Source organism: Cyprinodon variegatus, unplaced genomic scaffold (assembly GCF_000732505.1).
Source record: "Cyprinodon variegatus isolate N-32 unplaced genomic scaffold, C_variegatus-1.0 Scaffold351, whole genome shotgun sequence".
NCBI lineage: Eukaryota > Metazoa > Chordata > Actinopteri > Cyprinodontiformes > Cyprinodontidae > Cyprinodon > Cyprinodon variegatus.
In genome coordinates, this window is record NW_015150804.1 from 138921 (window position 1) to 154134 (window position 15214).

A 15214-nucleotide genomic window follows, 5' to 3' on the forward strand; every position below is an offset into this window, starting at 1 on the left:
ATTTCTAAAAATATATTTTACGTTTCTCTCTTCTTATCAGGGAGGGCGGTGCCCCAGCGCCCCATATGGGCCGGCCGCCACTGGCTGAAAGCATATAATTTCTTCCTGCATGGCCCAGATGCTGATGAAGATCTTGCACTATTTGTTTGGAAACATGCTGGCCTTGAGAAAGGATAACAGGATGTTTCTTTTCCAGAGATAGGGCTGAAGCTGACCAGCCGCATACAGTAAACCTTGTCCTAATATTGGATCAAGTCTGTAGATATTGCTTGCTTTCTTCGCAACAGATGCTCCACTCTGCAAATCTCTATTTTTTTCTGATGATTTCACATTTTCTTCCTGACGTCCACAACCATCTCCACAGTTTTTAGAGCGATGAGCTACGGTTGTTCCTCTTGCAACAGGTAGCCAGATGGTCAACCTCCCAACTGTAGGTGGACTTGTCACCATCAGAGATAAGTCCAATCAGAGTGGTGTCGTCTGCAAACTGCAGAAGTTAACAGACTGATGACTGGAGGTGCAGGTGTTGGTGTACAGGGAGAAGCACAGAGGAGAAAGGACACAGCCCTGGGGGGAACCAGTGCTGATGAGCTGTGAGTCTGAGACATGTTTTGACAGCTTCACATGCTGTTTTTTGTCAGACAGCAAGTCTGTAATCCATCTGCGGGTGAAGTCAGGCACACTTGCCTAGGCGAGCTTCTCCTGAAGCAGAGTTGGGATGATTGTATTGAAGGCAGAGCTGAAATCCACAAACTAGATCCTGGCATAGGCACCTGCGGAAACCAGGTTCTGGAGGATGTAGTGAAGGGCCAATTTGACAGCATTGTCTGAAGACCTGTTGGTTCTGTAGGCAAACTCTAGGGGATCCAGTAGGGATTCAGTGATCTCTTTCAGGTGTTAAAGCACAAGGCGTTCAATTTATTATTCTATAGTGTCTTTCTGTGGTTGACCCCTTTCAATGTCACTTCTTAACCAAAATGTCTGTGGACCCCATGGGGGGCGTTGTTCAAGTTCCATTAATACAAAGTGGGTCAGAGTTCAAACTAGGGTATGTTGGCAAGATCAGTTCAAGATCTTCAGGTGGTCCTTAATCCGTTCAAAATGTATTGTAAGAAAATTTGCTTGAGTCATTTGGGTCTATGAGGTAACAAACAGAACATTCTTTATGGAACCCAATCAGTTTTAAACCATAATGGTCCCTTGAGTAAATACTTTCACTTGACAATTTCTTTTGAGGTTTCCTGATTAGACCAACATGATTCAAATAGATTTTCATTTCATACTCAATCCCACTGCAACCTGTAAATTTTGAAGAATAGTTTAGGAGTTGAGGAGGTTTGTTAACTGAAGCAAATATTCAAAAGCATTCAGGCTTTTGAGTTTTGATCTTTTGTTTTTCAAAAATATATTTTTAATAATATGGTTATGGTTTAAGTGATGTAAAATGCTAAAAATCAAAACTTCAGATTAGCCTCAAAACATAAACGCTTTTATTTTTTCAGGTCAAAATGACAAAATGTACAAAGTATTTGTTTTAACCAAATCTATAATAATGCATGTGATTGCAATAAATGAACAAATGATTGCTTTAAATTAAAAGATTTAAAAGACTTGCAACAATGGATTGAGCAGGATCAAGTCTGGGGTAGATGAGCTGAAGGATCTTCATTCGACGAGGATCCCAAACGCAGTCTTCCTCCTGACCACTTGGCACCATTCCACAATTGGGCGGCACCCAGGCAGTGTCGTATCCATGAAAGCACCAGGTCTTTTGCATAGGGTGATTATTGTATCTGATGGCTATCACTCTGCCCACATTGACCTTAACCTTTATAACCACCCTGTCCCACTTAGGGTGATTAATAGGATACCGCCTTGCTTTCTTCAAGTCTCTGGTTAAGTAGACCCCAGGACCAAGCATGCCGTCTTCCGATTGACGGAAACCATTTTCAAGGATACTTTTAGCATTCTGCCGGGTAGTGCCGTGATACATGATGTAGGATTGGTTCTCAACGGTCTGAGGAATAGTCACCGGATATGCTTTCACAGTAATACTATAAATTTCAATCCGCTCTACCCGGCTCATGATGGTGTCAGAATCCCTGCAGGAAAAATGGGGAAACATTTAAACTAGATGTTCTGCTATTGTCCAGATGGCTGATGCTACCACAGAGACAAAGAAGAACCTAAGAAGCATCTGCTGCACTCCAAAAGGTCTCTGCAGCAAGAGTTTGCTCTTAAACTTCAATGCATAAAGAGTATTTATGAAATTACTCCTGCACAGGTAATTAAGGCTAGAACCCAAACATTTATAGGAGTCAACTATCTCAGCAACAGTTTGCTGGATTTTTAGTGTGTAAAGCAAACTAAAAAGTAGCTATGCTGATGAAGGTTCTCAGTCATCCAGGTCATAGACATTCCATAAAAATTCAAAAATATATCCACTGGACTTGGTTTCCAAGATTTGAAGACGGTTCGCCACCTCTCCAGGAAGCCTTCTCAATTCAAAATGGATTGAATTGAGAAAATGAATTGAATTGAGAAAGCTTCCTGGAGAGGTGGTGAAACGTCTTCAAATCTTGGAAACCAAGTCCAGTGGATATTTGAATTTTTACGGAATAAAAAGTAGCTAAAGAAACTACCGGCTTCATTTTATCAGTCAAAGCAGTCTTTAAAACAGGGTGTTCCCTTTGGTGGCGAGGGAGAGGCGGCAGTGGCAGAGGCAGTTGCATAGTTCAAAACAGCGACAGAACCAGTGTTCTAGTTGATGTCCACAGTCGCTAAACCACAACCGCTGAACTGTGGTTTATACAGGAAACAAACCCTAATAAATTCTCCCTGCTTTAAAAGCAAAATCAATGGGAACTACTAGACACGCCTGCAATCCACAACAATTATTGAAGATTTCCAGAGGACTTCACCATTGAAATTCACCAGAGCTATAGTGAAACTGACAATGCCCACGTGCATGCCAGTTGGAATTTGTAATACATCGGGTAAAAGTGAAAAAAATTAGTTATTTCACCATTCCGATTCCTGATTCTCCACGGATGGGTTCATTGTTGGGTTACCAACTTGAAGAGGGAGGATTTGCCATCAAACTTCTGGCCAGAGAAAAAACTTGTAATATGTAGCCAACATTTCGAAGAATAATAATAGAGCGTTGTTAGAGTGATAACTATCCTGTGTTTCAACCAGAAGGGTCATAAACTTTTATGACCTCCTGTAGGTCATGAGGCAGAATCACACGGCTGTGTGACTTCCATCCAGCCAGTTGGTCAATTCACACCATCTCGTTACCTGCATCCTCCCAGACAATGATTACTGGCTCTTCTGTTTTAGGCCCGCCTGTTTGATGTTGTAAACTGTTAATAAAAGGCTTTGCTATGAAGGGATCGGTGGGAGAAGGTGATGGCTTTCCAAGCCAGGATCTTCTCTCCACCCGGCATACGCTGAGGTCACAAAATCCTGTCTCTGTGTTGATCATTTTCCTTTTAATCTTTTAAACTCACATTTCTCTGGATTAAAAACCCAACAAGCGTTGTGACAAACACCAGATACTGCACTGGGACTTGATGAACAGCCGATACCGCAGCATGACGTCACAAACTGGTAGGTGGCAGTAGTGTTATTTGACAAACATGGATGTCTCTAGTAAAGCACATTGAAATGAAAATCACTCTTAATTAAAACACTGATCATTTATTGAACAATATGTAATAATTTCATATTTAAAGTACTTTCAGAAGTTTGAATTCTGAATATGACCGGACTTTTTCTTTAAGTGACGTATAGTAAGCACATTATAGACTATTTAGTGTTGCACCAGGAAATCTCATCAAAAGAAAATTGTGTAAAAATATGGACAAATTATAAAGGAGTCATGAATCTAAAAGCCCAGAAGGTTAACAGCTACTGAATAGGAAGCCTAAGGTGCAGGTTGGGGTTTCGAAGCCTAAGGTGCAGGTTGGGGTTTCGAAGCCCCAGGAGAAGCTGGTATCTCGACATGTCTGGTTCAAAGATCACCTGTGTGAAAGTAAGGCAGACCAAACATGAGAAAGCACCAAAAGGACACACATTTATAGTCTTTGTGTAAATGAGGTCTTCTGTTGGTCTGACACGCATCAGATAAATATTTGTATTTCTCTTTATCTTTATTTATTTATTCACTGCCCAACCATGAGCTCATGAACAGAAGACAATAAAATGCAACACACATTTAACAAACTTGAATTTTCTTCTAAAGTTTTCAGAAACATTTCACAGTTAAAAGTTGAATAGGAATATCTTGTGTTTGTTTCAAAGAGGCAGAAAGTATAATTTTGCTAATCAGTGCTAAGAAACATTCACTTTATAAAGAAAATTGTATCCGTTGCTTTAATTAATTTGAATATATCCTAATTATAACCATAATGTTTAGCAAATATTCTCCTTTAATTAGTGGAAAGTTTACTCCTTCATTCTTCAGACATCAAGATCAATCTGTTTGTTTTTTAAAGGTTAACTGTTAATCTTAAATACCCGTTGATCATATTTCATGTTTAAATGATTCCCTTTGGGAAAAATACGTTTTTTTTGTTCTTCTGACTTACCTCTGGCTCTGTCCGTCTTAAAGTACAGCCTGAATCGTGTGCCAATTCTTATAAAACTCTAAATATAGACTTGCTCTGTTTCACTTTCTTTTGGTCTGTTGTCTGCCGGAGATTTGTTCCAATCAGATGTAGCTTTCACTTCTGTCAGCCAGTAATATTGCCGATAGGATGAGAACGGTAGAAGGTTCCAGATTTTTTTTTATACATGTTGGATTATCCTGAATATTTCTGATGTGAAGCAGCTGAGCAGTTTTGGTGTAGTAAATCCAAATATATACTACAACTCAGGCCAGCTGACAAGTTTGCTAGGGCCTGGGAAAACACCTAATTTACATCTAATCTAACAGATTAGCTTAAAAGTTAATGAAATCGATTTCAACCTAGAAAGACTTAGAGAACATAAGCAACTTTAAGAGAGTTTAAATTATGAGAAATATAGACTTTGACACTTAGGGCCTTTTTAAGACATTAGTAAGAGTAGATAATTATGTTATGGTTGAACAGATGAATTAGGATAGGTACATCAGATTGGACTTCTTCTTACTATTTAAATATAGATTTATGTTTATCAAAACATATTAAGTCAAGCTATGATAGCATAAAGTCAGGGCGGGTTAGGGATTCTGATGATTGTTCCAAAATCTAAGGCTTAAGTACCAACTTCACAGCAATAATTTCCAACTCATGTTGTTCTGTTCTTCTAGAGGATTTGTAACATTAGATTTGTCAATTCTTGTGTTATAGGAGAGTCCTTCAGAAAGTCCCACAGATAGAAAACATCTCAGTGTGACTCATAAACTGCTAAGTGTGGACAAAGGTTACAACGGTGGCAATAATTATACAACCGTGCCATATTTCATTTATTATGTAATGTAAAAAACTACCGTAAGACATGTTTTATTTATTGAGATTTGTATTGCAGATCAAGCGGTACACAATTGTGAAATTAAAGGAAAATAATGGTTTAACTGTGTTATAAAATATAATTAAAAAGGCACGCATTTGTTGATACTGGAATTGTCTTTCACTTCAGCTACATCGGCAGGCATTACTTGAAGAAGTTTTGCACATCTGAAAACAGACATTTTGCATTATTTCTTATAACTCTACTTCTTCTGTTGAGCAGTTTTCTGATTGTCAGTGCTCATAGCAATTCTACCATCACAATATCTGTGTCCTCTTCTTCCCGTGGTTCCCCTGTAGGTTCGATGATTGTTTTATTATAAAAGAACTCTGTGTTTGGCAACAATCAAAGACTGATTCTGGGTATTTTACCAACCCTATGAAAATGACTGAAAAATATGTAAATAAAATTTTCCTGAAAGTAAGATCTTTTGTTTATGTGACAGTCTAATTCAATTTAATCGGATTCTATTATGCCACAATGATTCACAACAAATCATGTCGAGGCATCAATCAAATCAGAGTGAGAGGTTGGTTAAAATGTTTAAGGAAAACCAGTCATTGAATTGCAGAATATACTCCTTCTAGAGCTTCTTACTTCAAGGGAACAGTAATGCAAACTGCATCCCCTTTGATTATTTTTTTTTTTTTTATGTAGCTATTTTTGTATTTTCAGACAATCCTGTGAGTAGATTTAAGTGTTTCAATTAATACTACAGTATAACCAGAATTAGTAACTGTCAGTTTAAACTGGGGTCAGGGAGGGCCCTGAGCTGGGGCCTCTTCATTAGAATCATTATGCCAACTGTCACCAAGCCGAAAACTGTAAAGGAAACCAGCATTTCACTGTTTGGAAACACATTTAACAAATCAGTGTAAAAGAAGCTTTACAGTTCTGTAAAACTACAACATATCTGATTTACCCTCTCCATGCTGAGAAAGAATCTAGACCAGAAAAAAAAGAATATAATGCAAGAAGCTGTAAAGAAAAATTTTTTTTTTTATACAAAAAAAAAATCCTTATAATGGGATCTCTGTTTGTAAATTTAACAGGAACAAAAACACAGCATTTATCTCTAATACAGCCATCACATTTTTTATATGTTTAAAAGTGAAAGAGAAACATGACAGAAGTCATTTTTTGTAGGTCCTGATCATATTTTACAATGAATAATTGTTAAACATCAAAACCATATTTAGCAATATAGAAAACTAATAATGATCTTAAATTAGAGTAGTAAATCTTTCAAATAATCTGAGACCTAGATGCTAGTGGAAAAATAGTCCTGCCTTTGTGTCTAAAACACTGTTTGGTGCCCTCCTCAGGTTAAATAGGGTTGCTGCATCTAATTTTTACTGCGGGTTTAGCCTGGGATGTGATGTAATTCATTAGAACTCATGAAAGAAGTGATAACCAGATTTATTTATGTTGTCTTACAGAAACCTGGCTGCAACAAACAATATTATATCAGTGTAAATGAGGCAACTCCAGCTATTTGAATTCTAGGTGAGGAGGAGGAGTAGCAACAATCGTTCAGTCTGATTTACTGATTAGTCTGATTGACTGATCCTAAGCCACTTCATAGTTACCACTCTTTTGCCTTGGAGGGGGGGATGAATCCCATTATGGGTATTGATTCAGCAAACAAACTTCTAAAAAAAAAAAAGGAGAGGGAAAAAGAAGGAAATAGTACAATGATGCACAAAGTAGTGTGAAAATAAATAAAATCTTGAACTAAAGCAATTAAACATTTAATAAATATTCACAATGCTCAAAGGTTATGGAATATAAATGAGAAGAAGAAAAAAAGGCGGGTGGTTTTAAAGAGTTGGAGAAATGAGGACTGCTGAAAGGAAAGAAAAAGATTAAGTAGTTTTAATGTCTTAGATTTGACTTAATTAATAATAGGAAAATATAATAAACGGGAAATATAATTATTGTGGAGGATAAGAAACTATTTTCTGGCTTAGGAATCTCTCCAAATTGAAAATAAGATTAAATTCATTTGAATTATTAAAGAGAAATTAATCACCCAATAGATCTCAAAATGTGATAGATTTTCTTTAAATCACTCATTTATTTCAAATTATTTTTTTTTAGTCCTTCTAGTCCACAATGCAAATCATTTAGTGGTGATAATACGCTCTTACATTTTTTTTGCCAAATAAAATCTAAAAAAAAAAAACTAAGAGCTCTGATGAGTGCTAACTCCCATGGTGAGGTCAAGCCTTCTGAGCTTTGATTAGCTTCTTGTTTTTTTATTAAGAAACTCACTTCTGTGTTTTTGCTCCCAAGGATTCTCTGATGAATTCTCGGATTCCACTCCAGCACACAACTCTTGGACTCCAAGAAATCCTCTGCAGATCCCCCATAGAAACTCTGGTATCAAGACCGGCTGGCAGCTCCTCTCCTCCTTCTCCCTCGCTGGATCAACTTGCACTATGCCATCTGGTCAGTTTTCCACTTAAATTCCTGATTTATCAGCACCGCTGAGACCCCTCGCTCCCTTCTTTCAACAGTGAGGTTATTTTGCTAGAAGACCAGAACACCCCCAACCTGCACTAAACATGGCCGGTTCTAGACAAGGGCCAACGAGGGCCTGTGCCCCTTTAGAACTGGTCCTGGCCCCTGTTATGCCCCTTGTACTGAAAGCTGCAAAAATGTAACGTAGGACATTTTTTCTTGAAATATATGTATTTTTTTCCTTTAGTTTAGGCAGGCAAGTTAAATTGAAGTCAAGCATAATTACCATATGAAATCAAGTGCAAATACACTGATTTCTCCTTCTCACTTTTTGTAGTGTTATATTAAACTAATTTTTTATGAAGACATGCGCTGACAGAAGAGACTGTAACTGATTTGTCCCATAATGCTTTGTGAGCAGAGCTCTCTGCGCAAAGCATTCCAGCATATTTTACCAGTCTATCACTGTTTATGTCAGTATGTAAATGTCAGTCTTGTATATTTCTTGTATATTTCTAGAGAGAAAACGTAATTTCATTTCCCTTGTATGTCTTGTACATATTAAAGGAAAAGTACACCCAAAACATGATTAGCCTTCATTTTCTACTCACCCCCATGCTGAACAACACTCTGGAGTACTTTTTTGATATCTCAACTGCATCTGGAGATCTGGGAGGCTTCTTGCTGTCTGCTGACATTCAAATAATGGAGGTCTATGGCGCCCGAGGCAGAAAGGTCCATAAAAGTCCACAAAAAACGTGTCAATATTCCTCCATACTGCTCGTCCAATGTATTCCAAGTGTCCTGAGTGGGTAGCATCCAGAATTTACTCGAAACGAAGTCATTTAGAATGTTTTTAGAGCATAAACAGTAGTGTATAGGATTTCCTGAAAGCGCGTTCACGACGCTACGGAAACCGCGGCAGACCAAACCAGATGAAAGTGCGCATTCAGCTCGGCAAAGAACTGATGCTCTTCCTCAACACTGAAGTCCTCAGACATTTTTCTTTCGTTGTTTCTTTCTTTGCACAGGTAAACAGCACATTTCTTCTTCTATGCTTGCATTATCGGCAGAGCAGACGCTGAATGCGCACTTTCATCTGGTTTGGTCTGCTGGCTTACGTAGTGTCGTGAGCCCGCAGGCGGATGGATGCTACCCACTCAGGACACTTGGAATACATTGGAAGAGCAGTATGGAGGAATATTGACACGTTTTTTGTGGACTTTTATGGACTTTTCTGCCTCGGGCGCCATAGACCTCCATTATTTAAATGTCAGCAGACAGCAAGAAGCCTCCCAGATCTCCAGATGCATTTGAGATATCAAAAAAGTACTCCAGAGTGTTGTTCAGGATGAGGGTGAGTAGAAAATGAAGGCTAATCATGTTTTGGGTGTACTATTCCTTTAAGAAAATGACAATAAAAGCTGACTTGACTGGACTTGACATACATCTCCCTCTTCGGGGGCCTTTTTCTTCGCATACACTTCATAGACACTTTTTCTCTTGTGCGCAAGCATTTTCAGGGACCCGCTTTGCAGAGGCGTAGCCAGAAAATTTTTATAAGGGTGGCCAGGCAATTACCAATGTACGCTGAGGGGTGGCTGAAAGTAGATAGGCACCAAAACCTGTCAGTACATCTACAATGTTCCAACAGGAAAATTAATGAGCAAAACATCCATATTTTCTAAATAAAGACAAACTATAATTTTCCACAGCCTTTGCTAACAAATAGACAAATATATTCAAACATCTGTGCTTTCTAGATAAAAGGTGTAGTGGATAAAATTGTTTCAGGTTTGAGTGTTGGGCAAACATCTTTTCCATTGCCATCATTCTGCATTAAATTGATATTTACAAGTACAAATATCTACATAAATTGATTATTTAATAATTTTTTTAATAGTTATTTATCTATGATTTCACTGAAGACTCCAAAGTAAATTTTCTCTTTATCCCATTAAACAAAATCTTTTTCTGCTTGAATTCTGTATTTATCATCTTTAATATTAGTATATTGATGTGCATAATTAACCACAGTGTTTTTGTTGTCAAGTAATTGTTAATATATGAAAAATTAAAATGTTTTGAATATTCCACTTGAGAGGATAACTGTTACCAATTAAATGGTAGGTTGGCCACAGGGGTGGCCAATGATTGGCTAAGGGTGGCCATGGCCACCCCTGGCCCCCATCTAGCTCCGGGCCTGCCACTGTGAGAAAGGTGAGCTTCAATGACTGGCTAAAACCGCATCTCACCACAGATGTACGCCGGAAAGTGTGCATGAGCAGAAAAAGATAGCTAACGGGACGTAGGATAGCATTATGTAAACATATCACCAGAATAATTGACAATTAGGAGGGCCTATTATTTAGATGATCCACCCGGAAATAAACGATCGTCCTTTATACCTTTAATTCAACAATTATATAGAAGTGTCAGTTAGCTTTAAGCTTCAGTAGTATCCGTATAGGATCACATTTTTTATGTTAGTATGCAACCTTGGTTTTCTGACTCAATTAATATACTAAATATAAAATATAGGCATAATAATTACTAAATTATGCACTCCTACTCTGTTTTATAAGTGTGTTTGTTCTTCACACTCTCTGGAAAAATAACAGAGTGTGGGGACCAAATGTTCCTTGAGGGGCATATGCCAACTCCCCTTGAGTTGCTGTTTTAGGGTCAGGGGTCACGTTTAGGACCGAGGTGTGAGCTGAGCTTAGGTTGGGGTTAGGTATTAACCCCTAATGGTGAGGTTTAAGGTAGGGGTCTCAGTTGGGCTGTAGAAATGAAGGGAAGTCAATGGAAAAGGTCGTGAGAAAAGCTTCTGTGTGTTTGTGAAAAGAAACACCATCCTAAACTTGACCCCTGTAAAATTGGCCCGGAGCTGCCACTGTTTCAGCTGCCTTGATTTTAGATGGAAGCTCAGTTTGCTAGTTGGACTAAAGAGTAAAAGTAAGGTGGGATTTTTATGGCAGGGATCCACTTTTCTCTTCTTTCATTATATAGTTAAGCCTGTGATCTTTCCACTTTGAGCCTCGACAGTTAAAATCCTGCAGATTGATGGCAGCAGTTATTGTAGGAGCAGGGAGGAGGAAGGGGAAGGGAGATGGGGATAAAACTAATTAGCAGCAAAATAGAGTTTTTGATCTGAGTCAGGGAAAGACAGTTTAAAATAGTTATCTGGACCCAGGTGTGTTTAAAAAAACTGTCAAACCTCTGTTGATATTTGGTCAAGTTTCAATCAGATGTCCATCCTCTCTATGCATTAATGCTTCTAGTGGAAAAAAAACATCCTCTAATCATCATGCTGCCACCACCATGCTTTAAAGTTCACACTCCTCATTGTTTCTAAACAGCTTAATCTGTGTTTAGTCATAAATCCTTTCTTAAAGGCATCTTTTGTCATGAAGTGGTTCTGAACTTTCTTATTTATTCAAAAATAACTTTTTACATTGGTTGAACTTAAAGGCTACTTAGATTGTCTGCCCATTTGGTGTAATAAGTATTTCAAGTCTAGTCAAGTGGAACAGTTTTTGGTCTAGGTTTTCTTAGACATGAAGATAAAGTGCTGGTAAAGATTATAAGTCAACCAGGTCATAGTCATTGCAAAGAAAGTAAAAAACAACCACTGGACTTTGTTTCTATGTTTGAAGACGTTTTGCTTCCCATTTAGGAAGCTTTATCAATTCAAAATGTTGAAAAGTAAGATTTAAAAAAGCGAAATGTCTTCAGACTTGTAAACAAAGTCCAGTGGATTGTTTTTTATTTTATTTTTTTTTACTTTTTTTGGAATAAAGATAAACTAAACTTGACCTTGTTTAATAACCATATATTGGAATGGGTTCATGGGAACCTTTTTGGCCCCCAAAAGGTTGAAAATTGTTCATCCAGGACGTCATTTAGACAAGAAGTAAACGTTTCCTCCGGCTGTGGACCCCTGAATGACCACATGGGGGCCTCCTCTCTGCGTCCTCCTCGCCGCCTCCAATCCTCTCTCCTCATTCCGATCTGGTGCCAAACTCCCCCTCCCATTTCTCCTCCTCCCTCCTGTCTGCCCTCCTGCAGCCCCCCTCAGGCCGTGGAGGGGAGCATTCACACCCCGCTGTCTGCGTTTAGCAGACGGGGCCCCCAGTCTCTCAGTGAAGCGGAGGGAGATGAACGGTAACCCGTGCGCCCGCAGGCTGGCCCGCCGCTCCCGCTCCGCCTTGCTGCTCGCCGCCGTGTCCGTCCTGCTGATCCAGACCCTCATCGTGTGGAACTTCAGCAGCCTGGACTCCAGCGGCGGGGATACAGGCGGCAGGAGCCGGGAGAAGAGGGACGACCGGACCGGGGGGTTCAACAAAGCCGAGAAGGAGCGCATCCGGAGGGGGCTGCAGAGGAAAGACGAGCCGCAGCTGCTGCATGGGAAGGCGGCTGTCCGGCACAAGCTGCTGCAGGCGGTGGGTTTGAGTGATGAGAGCCGCTGATATGATCTTTCCACGCGTGTCTGGAGCGGAGACGTGTCCGCGTGGATGCTGCTGCTGCTTCAGCAGCTGGTGGCTCCCTCTAAGGCCAGATAGATCCTGATTTATGGAGGCAGGAACATCAGCCTCATCAGAGAGGAGCTGTTCTCTACAAAGCTGCTGGTTTGACTGGAGAAGATGCTCCAGGAGGAGATGATGCTGATTTGATTAAAGCAATAAACACGCCTTTATTGTCAGTATTTATGGCGTCAGCATCACTTTAGGCTTTAAGTGCTTTTCTTATTCTAAGGATTTTACTTCAGATTTGCTTGTGCTCCAGTGATATCAGGCTGTTAAGGTATGATTTGTGTTTACAGATTAAAACATGGCCCTGCAAGCCTACAGGGTTATTTTTTAGTTTCTAATGCTTCAGATCAGATTCCACTGTTTCCTTCAGGTGTTTCTGTGTTGTTAAGACATGAATCTGCTGTAATTGCTGCTAGTTGGACTAAAGAGTAAAAGTACGGTGGGATTTTTATGGCAGGGATCCACTTTTCTCTTCTTTCATTATATAGTTAAGCCTGTGATCTTTCCACTTTGAGCCTCGACAGTTAAAATCCTGCAGATTGATGGCAGCAGTTATTGTAGGAGCAGGGAGGAGGAAGGGGAAGGGAGATGGGGATAAAACTAATTTAGAGTTTTTGATCTGAGTCAGGGAAAGACAGTTTAAAATAGTTATCTGCACCCAGGCGTGTTTGAAAAAACTGTCAAACCTCTGTTGATATTTGGTCAAGTTTCAATCAGATTTAAAACCTCTCTATGCATTAATGCTTCTAGTGGAAAAAAAAACCTCCTCTCATCATCATGCTGCCACCACCATGCTTAAAAGTTCACACTCCTCATTGTTTCTAAACAGCTTAATCTGTGTTTAGTCATAAATCCTTTCTTAAAGGCATCTTTTGTCATGAGGTGGTTCTATACTTTCTTATTTATTCAAAAATAACTCTTTACATTGGTTGAACTTAAAGGCTTCTTAGATTGTCTGCCCATTTTGTGTAATTAATCAATTAAAGTGTAGTCAAGTGCACTGGTTTTTGGTCTAGGTTTTCTTAGACATGAAGATAAACTGCTGGTGAAGATTCACAGTCAATTAGGTCATAGTCTGTCCAAAAAAAGTAAAAAAAACAACAATCCACTGGACTTTGTTTCCAAGTTTGATGATGTTTCGTTTCCCATCTAGGAAGCTTTATCAATTCAAAATGTTGAAAATTTAGATTTGAAAAAGCTGCCTTGATGGGAAGCGAAACGTCCACAACCAAACATGCTTGCGAACCATCCGCTAAAAAAATCCCTCCCCCTTGATAAACGACTAATAACATTCACTTTATTTATTCGTGTAAAGTCGTGCACCAATCGGGAGAATTCAGAACTGCAACCGTTGGAACAGCCGCGTCCTTAGGACTTTAAAAGTATGTGTAATATGTCTTGTTGCTAAGGTGCTACACACAGACAAGCAAAAGTACAGTGGACATAAAAACATTCAGGAATAATTTCAAATAAAAACAAGCAAGTGGTTTTGAAACATTATGAGAGCAGAGATGATTAGTGCAACGTTTGTAGAGGAGTAGCACCATGGCAGATATTAAAATAAATAACAGTATGAAATAAGATTGAATTAACATGTACTGAGATGTATTTTTTTTCCAATGAAAAGGTGTCAGTTTGAGACTTTGACCTTGAAACAACTGTTTCTGTGGTTGGAAGTTTTGATGCATAGCTGTCTCTATCAAGGGATCTGCTGTACTTTTTGTGTCTTCCTTTTGATGTATTAGCTTTCTTAAAATAAAAACATGTTTTATAGGCATTACTGTCCTTGGAAATGAAATGCAATCACCAGATTTCCTTGTACAGCAAACTTTAAACCAATCGGTCTGGATGATCTGACAGGACTTTCTCCGTAAAGTGCCTTGAGATGACAAGTGTTTTAAATTCCTGCTATATAAATAACCTAAATTGAATTGGATTAATACAAACCGGCCAGTGCTTAATAAAATACACAGCTGATGGATTTCATTGTTATATTTAGAAAATATTTTCAATAATGGTTTGAATTTGACAAAAAGGTTGCTAAGTTTGTAAACTGAACTATAAGTCTGTTTTAATGCAATTATTTTTCCCACTTAGAGTCCTCAGGATATCAACTAAAAAGAGACAGGAAAACCAGAACCCCTTATTCTTAATTCCTTAATCTAATGGCGCTGCTATGTTTATCTGGTGTGGGAAAAGCCCTTAAGTTTGTTTTGATATGTTTATGTAACCCTTTTACTAATGAAAGAGCAAAGTATTCAAATCATTTTTTGCAGATATCCTGAGGCGTCACAGTCTGCTGTCATAAACAACATGGGGTGTTTATGGACAGGAAGGAGCGTCAGATTTAAAAAAAAATTAGTCACTGGAAGAAACTAAATACAAGCTGGAACTCCCCCAGCTTAAACATGGCGAGTTCAGACTTGTGTCATCACTGATTTCATCAGATGACACGGTCTGTCCCTCCATCACTGTGTTTAAGTGCTGGGAGCCTTTAAAGAGTAGTTTCAAACCTTATCTCGGTTTAAATGGTGTAACAAACTTGCAGCTTATGATAATATTCTAGCTAGTATATGAACCATTGTCTAGAAATATTTCTGTTTCCTGTCTTTGTGGACAGACAGACAGACATAGATAGATAGATAGATAGATAGATAGATAGATAGATAGATAGATAGATAGATAGATAGATAGATAGATAGATAGATAGATAGATAGAT

At 38.8% G+C, this 15214-nt stretch overlaps 2 protein-coding genes across 2 annotated transcripts in view; one reads left to right on the forward strand and one right to left on the reverse strand.

The window, feature by feature from the left end:
• Positions 1-1993, reverse strand: part of LOC107091759 — a 36545-nt gene extending 34552 nt beyond the window's left edge. The window contains exon 1 of the mRNA XM_015385901.1: positions 1641-1993. Within this exon, the coding sequence (XP_015241387.1) occupies positions 1641-1993 (353 nt within the window). The remainder of the gene's footprint in view (positions 1-1640) is intronic.
• Positions 1994-12045: 10052 nt separating this feature from the next.
• LOC107091768 (xylosyltransferase 1-like) overlaps positions 12046-15214 on the forward strand; it is a 40468-nt gene continuing 37299 nt past the window's right edge. The window contains exon 1 of the mRNA XM_015385912.1: positions 12046-12404. Coding sequence (XP_015241398.1) covers positions 12120-12404 — 285 coding nt within the window. The 5' untranslated portion in view covers positions 12046-12119. The remainder of the gene's footprint in view (positions 12405-15214) is intronic.